Source organism: Corvus brachyrhynchos, unplaced genomic scaffold (genome assembly GCF_000691975.1).
Source record: "Corvus brachyrhynchos isolate BGI_N302 unplaced genomic scaffold, ASM69197v1 scaffold56, whole genome shotgun sequence".
NCBI classification, from domain to species: domain Eukaryota; kingdom Metazoa; phylum Chordata; class Aves; order Passeriformes; family Corvidae; genus Corvus; species Corvus brachyrhynchos.
The window spans coordinates 6226123-6238418 of NW_008238664.1; the positions used below are offsets into that span (position 1 = coordinate 6226123).

Below are 12296 nucleotides of genomic sequence, written 5' to 3' on the forward strand. Positions count from 1 at the left end.
ATGCCTGCCAGAGGGCTGTGGGCTGCACTGAGGAGCTGCGAGAGCCCGGCCATCATTCTTGTGCTTGTGGCTCCGTTATTCCCACTCCATCTTAGTCAAAATAAAACTCCCCAATCGAGTGGGGGCATGCCAAGCACTTCCCTGTCTCAGTGCAGCCCTGAGCCACAAACGGCACAGCCACCTCGGCACCCTCTGCCTCGATGCTTGCCCTGAGCAGGCTGCGCTCGCCCCTGCTCATATCTCCCAGGGGAATTGTGTCAAACAGTAGGATATCTCTCCATATCCCACTTTAGCTGACCCTCTGCCTCTTGCACACCCCAGATGGGGACCGGGGCTGGGGTGCAGGCATAGGAGTCAGAGAGACAAGTGTCCAGCAGCAGGGCAGCAGAAGCAGCTCCAGGGGATGGAAAGCTGTGATGTAGTGCCATGACCCACAGCAGGAAGAAAAATAAAAGCCAAGGCTTGCTCCAGTCCGCATCTGAGCTGCACAATAGGGAGACCAGGCAAGGAGAGGGAACCTGGAATCCTCACTGTCCCCAGTAGGCAGCTCTCAGAAGTGCAAGTGCAGGGTCTAGGGCTGAGAAAATACATTGTCTTAAGGGCTGGTGGGACTGAAGACATGCATGTAGGCAGAATATCCCCATAAAACATCCAGTGCTCTGTCAGGATACCTGTCCCCAAACCACCTCCTTGCTCTAAAGGCTTTGCTGTTCCTCTTGCCCTGGGGTGTTTCCACTGGCTTGTCTCCTTTTCCCAAAGGGGTATGCTCCTCCATCATTCCCATTTTTCTCTCCTCTCAAATGCCCCCACTGTACTTCCCCCATGTCGATCATCTCTCAGTGACCCCCAGTCCCTGTTTCTGTGGGTCCCACCATAGGACTGTCACCCTGGCCCTCTTCCTGTCTCTCCTTCCTGCTTCGCTTAAAGTGTGGGGTGGGAAATGGTTCCCAGCATCTGCTGTACCACACTTAAAGATTAACACTGTGAGCCCTCCAGTCAAATATGCACACTGGGGAAAGCCCAAACCAAGTAACTTACACATTGCTTTCACCACGGAGGGTGAGATTTACATTAAAGCTCAGGGGCTGACAGCTCCCATTTCAGTACATGGCAAGAAAACTTTAAGTTCCAAATGCATGGTGGGGAGCCCAGAGATGGCAGCTGTCATGCCCTCTTATAAATAAAGTTCTCCCAAGTCCTGCTACATGGAAGGATGTTGCAGCCTCATTGCTGCCACTGACCTTAACCTATTCCCCCCCATTTTCTCAGCCCTCTTTATCATGCTCTACAGGTCTTCCCTGCCCACTTCCCAGCTTGTCTGCCTCCTCCTGGGCCAAGAAGGTATGTTTGGATTTACACATGGTAATGCTTACTCAAGGAGAAAAACAGTGCTGACTACCCCAGCAGCACTCACACGTGGGCCTGCTCACAAGCACGGCCCAGGTTCTGGGCATCAGCTGTCCCCCTTTTCATCTCCCCCATCTTTTCCTCCCCTACCCTTCATAACTGTGATCGTTTTTGGAATAGCAAAAGTTAAAGCTTGGTAAGTAGTTTGAGCTGTTTGCATCTCAGAGCTGAATACGCTTGATAATCGCACAAATGCATAATTAAAGAGCAGAAAAAATGACTCACTGGATAAGGAAATGCGCTTTTCTTATCTCCTCTGCAGAGAAATGAAAGCCCCAGGAGCCTGGGTCTCTGGCTAAGTCCTTTTATTAAACAAATAAACCAGAAAAGATATCAAATGAGCAATTTAAGAATTATGTCTTCATCCCAGAGTCAGACAGCTCGATTTCCAGTGCGATTTGCTCCCATCCCACACCTGGAGGGATGGCTTTGGCCGAGGTCAGCTCAGATCAGCTGAGATCCCTGGGATGCCTGTGGTGGACAGGCAGTGCTGGTGTTCCAGGAGCGTGGAGGAATTGCAGCGGCCTGCAAGGGCTCGTGCACACATGAGTGACTGAACTTGTGTGAGCGGTTCCTCTGGTGTCGGGGGTAGGTGAAGTGACTCACGCACGCACTTGCAAAACCGTGTGTAGCAGAAAATATCCCCCGAAAGTTCACCTTGTGCTCGTGCACACCGGAAACCCAAAGGCTTGTTGAGCAGAGAAGTTGCGAGGTGTTTACTGAGCAGACCTAGTTACCTCAGGACAAACCTCTGACAGGATGCACCCAATGCCTCGGGAACATCTCGGCACAGCCTGACATCTGCCCCACATTCAGATGGTGCCACTAGAATGCTTTGGTTGGAGCCAGCCCCCAAAGTCCTTTTGGCACCTCATCCCAGCACGCCTTCCCAACACCCCTGAGTGGGCTAGTGGGAAACATTCCCAAAAAGTACCACTATGGCTATTAGGAGCAGGTTTCCCAGAGCTCCAGCATAAACCTCTTCCTCGGAATCCATTGGGACCCTTCTTAAAGCCAGGTGGGCTTAGGGACAAATCTGGGGGAGATTTTAGGAACAATACGACAAACCAAAGGTTTCAAGAGTTTCACAGTCACTCTAAACCCCAGATCCCTCTGTAGGTACTCTGCTTCCTATCAAGGGGGTTTGTGGCACTGCTCAGCCACCTGCATGGGGTGTTTGGTGTGGGGCAGTGCCCCACCCTGCTGAATGTAATTTGGCTTCTTGCTCCTTGACTATGTGTCCCTGGAGCTGTGCTTGTCTGCAAGGCTAAAGGAAAATGGGCAGGTGTCCTTGGCTCTCTCCGCAAGGGGCCTTGGACCGCTGCAGGGATAATGCTGAACACCCAAATTAGGCTTCTCAGTGGGCTGCCTGTTGAAGAACCATCTGGGGTTACAAAGCAGTGGGTCAACACTTCCTGAGCTCAAACTCCCTCTGCTCATTCCCACTCCTTCACTCATAGAGCCCAAGAGGGACACAGCAGCACAGAGGATATGGGAAAAACCTTCCTTGCCTGATCCAGCCCGGGAGGAGCTGAGCCCTTGATCTCCCCTGGTGGGGAGGAGAGGTGTTTCCAGCCGGTGTGCTGGCTGCTCCTGCTGCTCTGCAGAGCGTGGGGAAGGGACTCAGCAAGGCTTGGGTCCCTGGCACTGCTCTGGCTCTTGAAAGCCCCTCTCCCATCATGAGCAACACAGCATTAGCTGAGCCTGGCTCTTCTGCCTGGATGTGAACAAACAGTACACAAACTCCCTGCCCACTCTGCCTGCAGCAGCGATGCTGCCCCCACCCCCATCCTGAGGAGAAGTGGGATCTTATCCTGCCTCCCTTGGGCAACTGGGGGGGAGGGGGGGGGGCAAGTGTCCCCCTAGTTTGGCCTGTGGCTGTTCATAGGGAGTGTTTGCGTGCCGTGACAGGGCCAGGCAGCACCTCCAGCACTGAAACAGCAACCAGTGGCTGAGAGTGATGTGTTGCCACAGGAAAAACCTCTGAACAGGTGGGTTCAGCCAGATCAGGCATCGCTTACGCCAGGGTGAAAATCTCCCCAGTACTCACAGTGGGAAACCCCACTACTGCACTCTCAAGGCATGAATCTCCAGCAGATGACTCCAGAGCCAAAAATCAAAGCCACACTTGCCCCAGTATCTCTGTAACCTTCTCCAGCTTCCTACAGACAGTTAGGTACCAGCCTGGTGTAAAAAGGCCAGAGTGATTTCATTTGCACAGGCTTGAGTACAGAATAATGTTATAAATTTCCATGAGTGTATTAAGGATGCGATGTTAGGATTTGGCCTGTGCACCTCCTCTTCTGGCTGGCATCTGGGCTCAATGCCTTGGCCATCCTGCCAAAGCCCAGAGACGAAACAGGATTGGGATCCCTACACAGAGTAGGGAAGGAGATAAAGGGGAGGATGAGGAGTTGCTGCAGCTGCAGAGCTGAGGAGGTGGAGAGTGACTGCCAGCAGCCCTGTGCCATATTCACCACCCCTGCAGATGAACTCCAAGGAACCTGCGGGCAATGTCCATTGATTCCCTTTCAAGGGGAGAGCCCTCCCCACAGCTCGCAGGGGTTCCCTCTGTAACAGCCACACCAACTTCTGAGCCTTTGGGGCCTCAAAGGCTCTAGCTGGAAGAAGGATGAGTTGCTTTGGCACAGGCTGTCACAAGAAGGGAGATGCTGTGGGGAGCAAAGAGTTCTGCCAAGGTAGGCGGATATAATCCCCCCTCCCAAGATTCCCTCCCCATTTCCTATCTCAGTGTAAGCACCTATATGGGAGGTGTTGCCTGCATTTTGCCACAGTCCACAGGGAAGGCTGCCTGTCTACCCCCATGAAAGATCTCCTGGCCAGCACAGGTCCCTTTCCCTTCCACACTGCACCCCCAGCACTGCAGAGGGCTGGACCACCAGAGGATGCAGGCAGGCTTCCAAGGGGCTGTGCAGCAATGTAGCGTTTCCCATCACCCAACCTAAAAATGCGCATTAGAGGCTGAGGGCAGGAATAGCTTTCTACCCCCTAATAATCTTGTCTCTAAGCTAGATAACTAGGACTTCAAATCCCTGGTGATAATCACAGCCACCATGCCTGCAAGCTCTCCCCCAGACCATTCATCTGGCTTGATGATGCTTTAAAGAGACATCTAATGAGGATAATCTGATTCAAATCCCCTCCTGCTTTTGGGCAGCAGAGCAATTCAGGCCCCCTCAAACTCCTTCTTCCTCCATGACTCTCTTTATTTCCCCTTCTTATATGAATCACTGTGGGGTTTCCTTTGCTTTTTGCATTACTATTTTAAATCTTTGATATGACCCCTGCAATCAAGATTCAGTCCCTTTAGAACCTAGTTAACATGAAATCAGACTCAGTTTTACTCATAGCCTTATAATAGGATGCTGGCCGCTGCTTCAGCTCTCACTTTGGGTGCAGGGAACATTGCAGCCTGCTTAAAAAATTCCCTCTTTACCTGATTCAATCAGAACCACTTACAGGAGATCCACACACACATTTCAAGCTTGGCAAGAGAGTCAAGCTTTGGGAAGTGGGGAAGATCTCAATCACACTCAGCTTTCAGTGCAGAGCAGATGGCGAACATTCCGACTATATAATTTATAGCACAACATCACTATGTATTAGTCCCATACAGTGGCTGAGCTCAGCCAAACCACAGCTCATGCACACTCGGGGGATTCTCACAGGTGATGCTCCACATGCAACCTGGGTAAGACCCAGGTTTTGAAGAAAGCACACACTTCATGTTTCATCTCCTTTATAACACAGAGCAGAAGATGCAGTGCAGAAGCCCTCGTCCCAGAGGGTTTTCCTCTTCCCCCTGGACTGGGCAAACACTTCCCAGCCTGCAAACTTGTGTTTGAAGTAGGTCTGTATTACACAACATCTGCGTGCAAGCAGCTCCCCTTCCCTTCTCTGCGAGCAGCTCACGCAGCAGAATGATGGATGCCAGGGCAGCCCAAGGCCAGGTGTTGGGGTTTGTTTGCACTTCTTCAGGGCTGCCATACCATGCTGGCACAGCCTGGCATGCAGCATGCTGGGGGTCACAATGCCCAAGAGGGACATGCACCACCACCACCAGCTCAATTTCAGCAGTGCCTAAGCCTCCCTGCCATGCCTTTCACCCAGACACATACACAGGGGTGCAGTGAAGGACCTGTAGGTCAGGAGGCAGAGTTGCTCAGGATGGCCAATTTGGGTTGTAATGAAGAGAAAAGGTAAAAAGGCAACATCAGGTAGTAAAAACACTCCCTCCAGAGCAAGGTGATGGCAGCTCCAGCCTTGTCTCTAAGGTTGCAGAGTTTTCAAACCCCTGCATGGCTAAAAAAAGTCCTGGAGATAAATGTGCAAGATCAAGCCTTTACAGGTACCTGGTGTGCAGGCACAGAGTGACACTGTGCTATCCCAGGGCTTCCCCAGCTCCAATGCCTTTGATCCTCTGCTGTTCAGCATAACAGCACGAGGCACTGAGTCACCCCTCAGTCCCACAGGGGAATGAGGATTAATTAGTTGATTCTGGCACGTGTCTTCTTTAAAGAGAGATGCTCCACCACCACATGAGCCAGAGGTTGTTACTGAGCTGAGGCAAATGCAGCCCTGGCTTCACATCTGTGATCTCTGGAAGAGCGAGAAAAACAAACAGCAGTGGAGGAAAAAAAATTGAATGTTCACACTGGGGTGATGCCAATGCTGCTGTCAAAACTAGGAGAGTGGCCAGCACAGAGGTTCAGGAGAGCTTTGAGCTGACCAGTGCAGACAATGATAGTGCCTCAAGGACTGCCAGCCCTCAACAAACACCCAAGTGTTTCAACAATCGGAGCACAGGGCAGGAGCAAAGCAGGCTCAGTTGCAGCATGGCACTGTCACCTTGTCACTGTATGGTGTGCACATAGCGGGACTGGAGAGCTTTCATGGGAAGATAGAAACACGGTACTCCATAGTGACAGAAAATGGGGAAAGCCTCCTTAGCTTGTTGAATGCTAGCTGGGCTTTTTAGGTTTTTCCAGCATGCCTGAGCACAGGTGCTTCAGCTGGCCCTAGTGATGCCATGAAGATTTTTTGCCTTTTCTGTTATACCCCTGTTATACTTTTTACAACTTCTGTATTCTTTTTGCCTACATTCTTGGACTTGTTTGTCAAGCTGAGAGACTAAACATTTTAGAAGCTTCGTGGGTAGAGGAAAGCGTGCCCCAGATCCCAAGGTCCTCTCCAGAACACATTCTGTAAACTGAGATAGAACCATCCAGGGGAAGATTCCTTGGGGGGGGCTCCTTCAAGCCTCTCATTGGGGAATTTTTGATAGATATGCTAATTAGTAAGACCTATAATGTTAGATCTTTTGGGGGTGTGCATTGAGGTGTGCATTTCGGTGCATTCCACCTGGACGTAGTGCACCTAAGGATCCTTAAAATAAATACCAAGGTAAAATCCCTTTTTCCCTTCTAACCGTGTTTGACTCTTGATTTTAAGACCAAGAAAAGGCATCACTGGCACAGCTTGTTGTAGTGCCGAGAGGGTGTTGGGATCCAGAGGCTAGAGCAGACCCTGCACACCAGGGCCACGTTTCCCAAGGGGAGGTGTTCTCTCTCGTTGTTTTTGTCCTTGCCCCATCTCGGTGCTCCTTCCCGTGACGCACAGAGCCCTCGGGGCTCTCGTACCCAGCCCGCAGCTGCACCTGGGCCGGCGGCGAGGAGGCTGCCTGCACTTATGTAAAACATGGGCTCTCTGTCACACCCCGCTGACTTCCCTCGGCAAAGGAGGCAGCGCGGCGGGGCACACGGGCACGGTGTCTTTCCTGGCTCCTCTCAAAATGCCCCAGCACACGGCAAGCTCCAGGGGGATGAGGGATGTGACATCGCGGCACGTGGCAGCTCTTGCAGAAGGAGCCTGTGGCAAAGGAAACGTGGCCCAGCACGGGCCGGGAGCCCATGCTACTCAGCTGCCAAGGAGTCTGAGCAAGTCACGTCACTCCAGAGTCCCCTGTGCCCGACCTCTCTCTCGCACCGGTTCTTCACAGCCAAGACAGCCCCTCCTGCACAGAGCTGACCCGAGGGGATGCCTTCCTGCCTAGTATCGCCGTGCTGTATTAATATTTAACAGTGGGGAACAGATCCAGAGCCTTTGATTTCCCCACTGGCCAATTCAAGGATAATTGAACCGTGCAGGGAATTTCAGCATTTCAGAGGGTGGTTTCGTTCCAGTTCACACCAAAACCTAACCATGCCACAATGCCTTACGAGAAGGATTGCAGCCCAGTTTCGAGCAGCCTCCCTGCAGTGGAGTCAGGCATGTAAGCAGCACAAAACCAGCTCATCTCAGCCGGCAGGTCGCACCAAACCTTCCCCCAAAGAACTTACGTAAAAGTCAAATTCTGCTAAGGAGGAAAAAATGGTTTCTTCTGAATGTTTCCATTCAGCCCCAGATTTGTGACCCCAAAGGTCAATTTGCCCTCATTACACCCCCCCCACCCCCAGTGGGGGCAGCTCCTGCTGTAGAGGCAGAGCAAGTGAGGCACAGTGGATTTTCAAACACGTGCCCAGGGTCATGAAAGAAATCAACCACAGAGGTGAAACGAATCCAGTGTTTCTGGCTCCTGCCTCTAGACTGTGCCAGCTATTGCTTTCTCTTGCATATAAATCACTTTTCCCCACCAGTGACGGACAGCTGGCCACTGAATGGAAAGTGGCAGTTGTTCAGCAGCCCACAGCAACCCTGCACACCAGCTTAGGGTGGGAAGTGGAGAACACTCAGAGTGCAGAGGAGACTGCCAGAGGATCTGGGCCAGCTGAATGAAAAGAGAGCATCTGGAAACCAGCCAGTGCTCCTGCAAAATCAAGACAAGTTAAAAACCCCACAGGAGGAAGCCTCTCCCTTGCTTTTGGCAGCAGAGCAGAGCTGACCTCTGCCACAGCTCTGCCAGTCAGCTCCAGGCAGCAAAGCAGGAGTCCCTTCTTGTCCACCACTGCTGTGAACAGTGGTCGTGATGAGAGCAACCAAGTAGCTCTTACAGCTTGACCACAGCTGCTAAGCACCGCTACTGACCTAAGCCAGCCACTCCCTTCAAGTGACAGGTCTTGGCAAGCAAAGACGTCCAGTTTTAACCATTCCCCAAAGCAAATATTAGAGATGGCCTTGAACCCAAACCTCTACCACCAGTTTCAAGGTTTGGAAGGGACCCAGGGCTGGATTTATCTCTGATCTTTGTTCCAGGAACAGGGAGATCTTTTACTATGTGTGCCATATCAGTACATAGACTTTCTCTCCCACTTGTACAGACTGAGCATATCATGTTTTATCATGCTTAAAAGTTGGTCTGATTTAACTGCTGGTGCAGCAGTCAGTCTTAGAAAACCTGGCACAGCAGAAAGCTGTAATCCCACCAGGTAACGCCAACCAAGCCAATTTGTGCCAAAATCTCTCACAGATCACCTCTGTGAGCTGTTTGGCTAGCAGGCTGAGGATGCAAAATCTTCTTCAAGGGACTGGATTGAAAATGAAATCCTGTGGGTCAACCTGCCATAGCAGAAGAGACCATATTACAACCTCATTTACTTCCATCCCCCAAAAAAGTACTGTGAGACCAAAACTTACACCAGTGCAACTGGTATGAGCTCTTCTATACTAATTAAACCACATTATACAACTTTTGCTGACATAACTGACAAACAAACACATCCACAAACTGAAACAGTCAAACCAGCAATGCTCACGGGTACTTTCACCACAGAGAGGGGGATTTCTCTTTGAAAATCTCCACAGGGATAGGGAACTGAGGCAAGAGAGAAAAAGAGAAAGCAAGTAACTCCAAAATGTTTCTGTTCATTTAGATTTCAGTCAGCTTGGCAAGCTCTTTCGTGATGTTTGAACACAACAGAACCTGAGTCACTAGCCTTAATTCGGCTTCAGGCCTTCCATGCCTCTGATCCCAATCCTACTTTCACAAGACCTTTATTGAACATTAGCCCTGGCTACTCCATCCAGATGAAAGATATCCTCAGCTGCCTTGTCTCCTCTGGTAGTAAGGGCAGTGTTATGGCCTGTCTAAACTAATAGCTGACAGCTCCGAGAGGTATTTACGTAGTTGAAGATGTAGCTTTAGATGTGTCCCAACTACTTTGGGTAGTAAAACATGATGGACCTGAGACAGAGTGTCATATTCTTAGATACGCTCCACTTCCCCTGCCAGTTCTAGTAAATACTTTCTCCTAAGAGTAAGAAAAATATTTGCCCCAAGGTGAAGCAAGATGCTGCTCTTAAGGAACTAGATTTTATTTCGTACCAGCTGAGATTCAGCCACCTGTAGGAAAAAACAGCATCTTTCTTCTTTGAAAGTAGTAGAAGGGAAGAAATACCACATCCGAAACATAACAGTGGAAAAAAACCCTGCTTGAAGGTGCAGGAATGGACAGTAGCACATGTGGGTTACTCCAAAGCATTCTGGGTGGACCAAAAAAAATATTTCATTTTCACTACTTAAAAAAGCACAGTGAAATTACTCTTGAAGCCGAAGGGATTTTATCTGAGTCCAATAGTTATTAGAGTCAAGTGGAGAGCAACCTAGGAGATGGAAAAAATCTCCTTGGCTTACAGCAGTTGCAGAGGACACAAAAGAGTGGCTCATTTTATGCCACTTCCCTTCCTTTCCTCCCACAGACTGCACCTGCACATCGAGAGCAAATCGAAACCAGCCTATTCTAAACTATGGTCTCCTTTATTTTGAGGGACTCAAAGCAAGGGCAAGGCTGAGACAGCATAACCAACACAAAAACTTGTTTCTCAGCATGATTGCCCCTCTCTGGTGGCCAACTCCTGGTTAGTACCTTCAGGATCACAAAGCTAGCTGAAAGTAGGGCATGCCCATTAAGCTTCCAATCCTCCTTACACAGCCACGACAGTTTGCACATGTCTTTCTCCTTTGGGTTTTAGCCAGAGTCCAGCCCTTTTGGGCATCATAACACAGCTGAATGGTTTAGCTCCTTTTGTTTCAGCTGACAAACACCCTATCCCTCCCCCACCAGCAACAATACAACTGGAGCTGGGATTTGTGTGTCCTCTGAGCAAGGATACAGGCTTTGTGCCTTGCTGAGCTGTCTTTGCAAGGACTGCCAACACTCACAGCTGATTAAGCCTGCAGTGCTGCTTTCTGCTTTTCCTGCTCACAGACAGATGTCAGAAACAAGCTAAACGAAACAGTGCACACAGCTAGAGCTCTGCACTTAGGAACATTAAAGCAGACTATTAGGGATTAAATAAATTAAACCAGAGGGGAGCTTAACACATTCTCTCTAGGCTTCATTTCAACCTGGCATGCAATTTTGGGTAAGAAATATCTCAGCGTTTCAAAAAGCACTGTATTCTGGCAGGTGGCTCAACTCAATGAATAGAAAGGGCTGTATTTGAAAAGCTTTTGCCACCACCACGTGGTTGAAGCCACGAGTGCAGCACAACAACTAACTGGGAGTTCAAGCTGCCAGCAAGGACCAGCCTGGCTGCCAGGGCAAGCTGGGGCAAGCGTTCGCAGGTTTCAGAGGCTGTGCCACATACCTAATAAAGAGCATACAACTATTATATATTATTTATTTTATTAAATTAGAACTCTCAAACCCTAGTGCCTTGCAGCAACCACAAGGCACAACCTACTGCCGGTCAGAAGCTGTTAGTAAAGGGATTATACACAGCATATGCCAAACCTGCAGAGACAACCTGTTTTCTATGTGCTGCTGTGGTCTGCTCTGCTGGGTTTCACCTCTGGTCAGCCCCAGAGGCTGGGTTACTGGGGCTGTTGTGGGCTTGATGGGTGGAGTCCTTTTCTTCAAAGATCTAAAAGAAAGCTAAAGTGCTAGATTGAGTATCTTCTTTAGTCCCTTCCTTTCCAATTAGGCACCAGGCATGGAAATAGTGAGTCCTTTGCTGGGCAGATGCTCACACAGCTGGATCATTAACTGTCAAGTGCAGTCTATCTAGAAGCAGCACGACAGCCTTCCTTCCCCGTTCTTCTCTTGGTGGACAGACAAAACCTGGCAGCAAGGTTTCACATTAGACTAAGGTGCTGCATTTCAACTGAAGGAAAGCAGGAGCCTGCTGCCTCTTCTCTGGTACTTTGGAGATAGTAGCCTGGTTCTTCTAATAGTCTCTCAGAAAAATATGTAGCTCCTGGCCACTGGCCAAGTGGAAAAAACTCAAACTCGATCATGAAGTGGGATTCAGATGTAATAACGGATAGGAATCCCCAATTCAAACTGCCCTCCCTATCTGTTATCCACTGAATAGGAATCAAACTTTTCTTGAGAGGTAAGCAACTAGGAACAGTTCTGGATGAGTGGTCATGACAAGTCACAAAAAAAAGCTTCCCAATGTGATGCCAACTGCAGGAGCTTGAATGCCTGAAGTGAAAAAAACCTGATGAATGTGGCTGAAGTATCACAATGAGAAGCTAATCATCATCACAGCTCCTCATCAGTGAGACAAAGGACAAGGCAGAAACTCCCGGTATTTGACCAGCACAGATCTGTAACATTCGGAGAAGTCGTTGAGCAGTAGCAACTCGAATCCCTTCCAACTGGAAACAAAATGGAGAAATTATTTAATCAATAGAAAAGAAGAAAAGCAATGCTAAGCTTTGATAAAAGAAAGAACCAGAGCAGGCATCAAGTGACTAGCTACAGAAAACCCCAAACAGGCCCATTTACTTCCCTAATGTTAAGGAAGGTAACAGCATTGCCAGCTGGAAGCCCTGAAGGGCTTGCCAAACACACGGATTCTACCTCCTGGTAGGGAAGCAGTCTCTGAGGATGCAGTGATGAGTACACAGAAAAGTGAAGTGTGCTACTGCTGAATGCCAAACTCTCCCTCCAGCTTTTCTGAGCAAGCAGGAAATTGGAAAGAGT

At 49.6% G+C, this 12296-nt stretch overlaps 1 protein-coding gene across 1 annotated transcript in view; it reads right to left on the reverse strand.

Moving 5' to 3' along the window:
• Positions 1 to 10978: 10978 nt before the first annotated feature.
• CENPM (centromere protein M) overlaps positions 10979 to 12296 on the reverse strand; it is a 5424-nt gene continuing 4106 nt past the window's right edge. Inside the window, exon 4 of the mRNA XM_017738064.1 lies at positions 10979 to 11968. Within this exon, the coding sequence (XP_017593553.1) occupies positions 11843 to 11968 (126 nt within the window). The 3' untranslated portion in view covers positions 10979 to 11842. The remainder of the gene's footprint in view (positions 11969 to 12296) is intronic.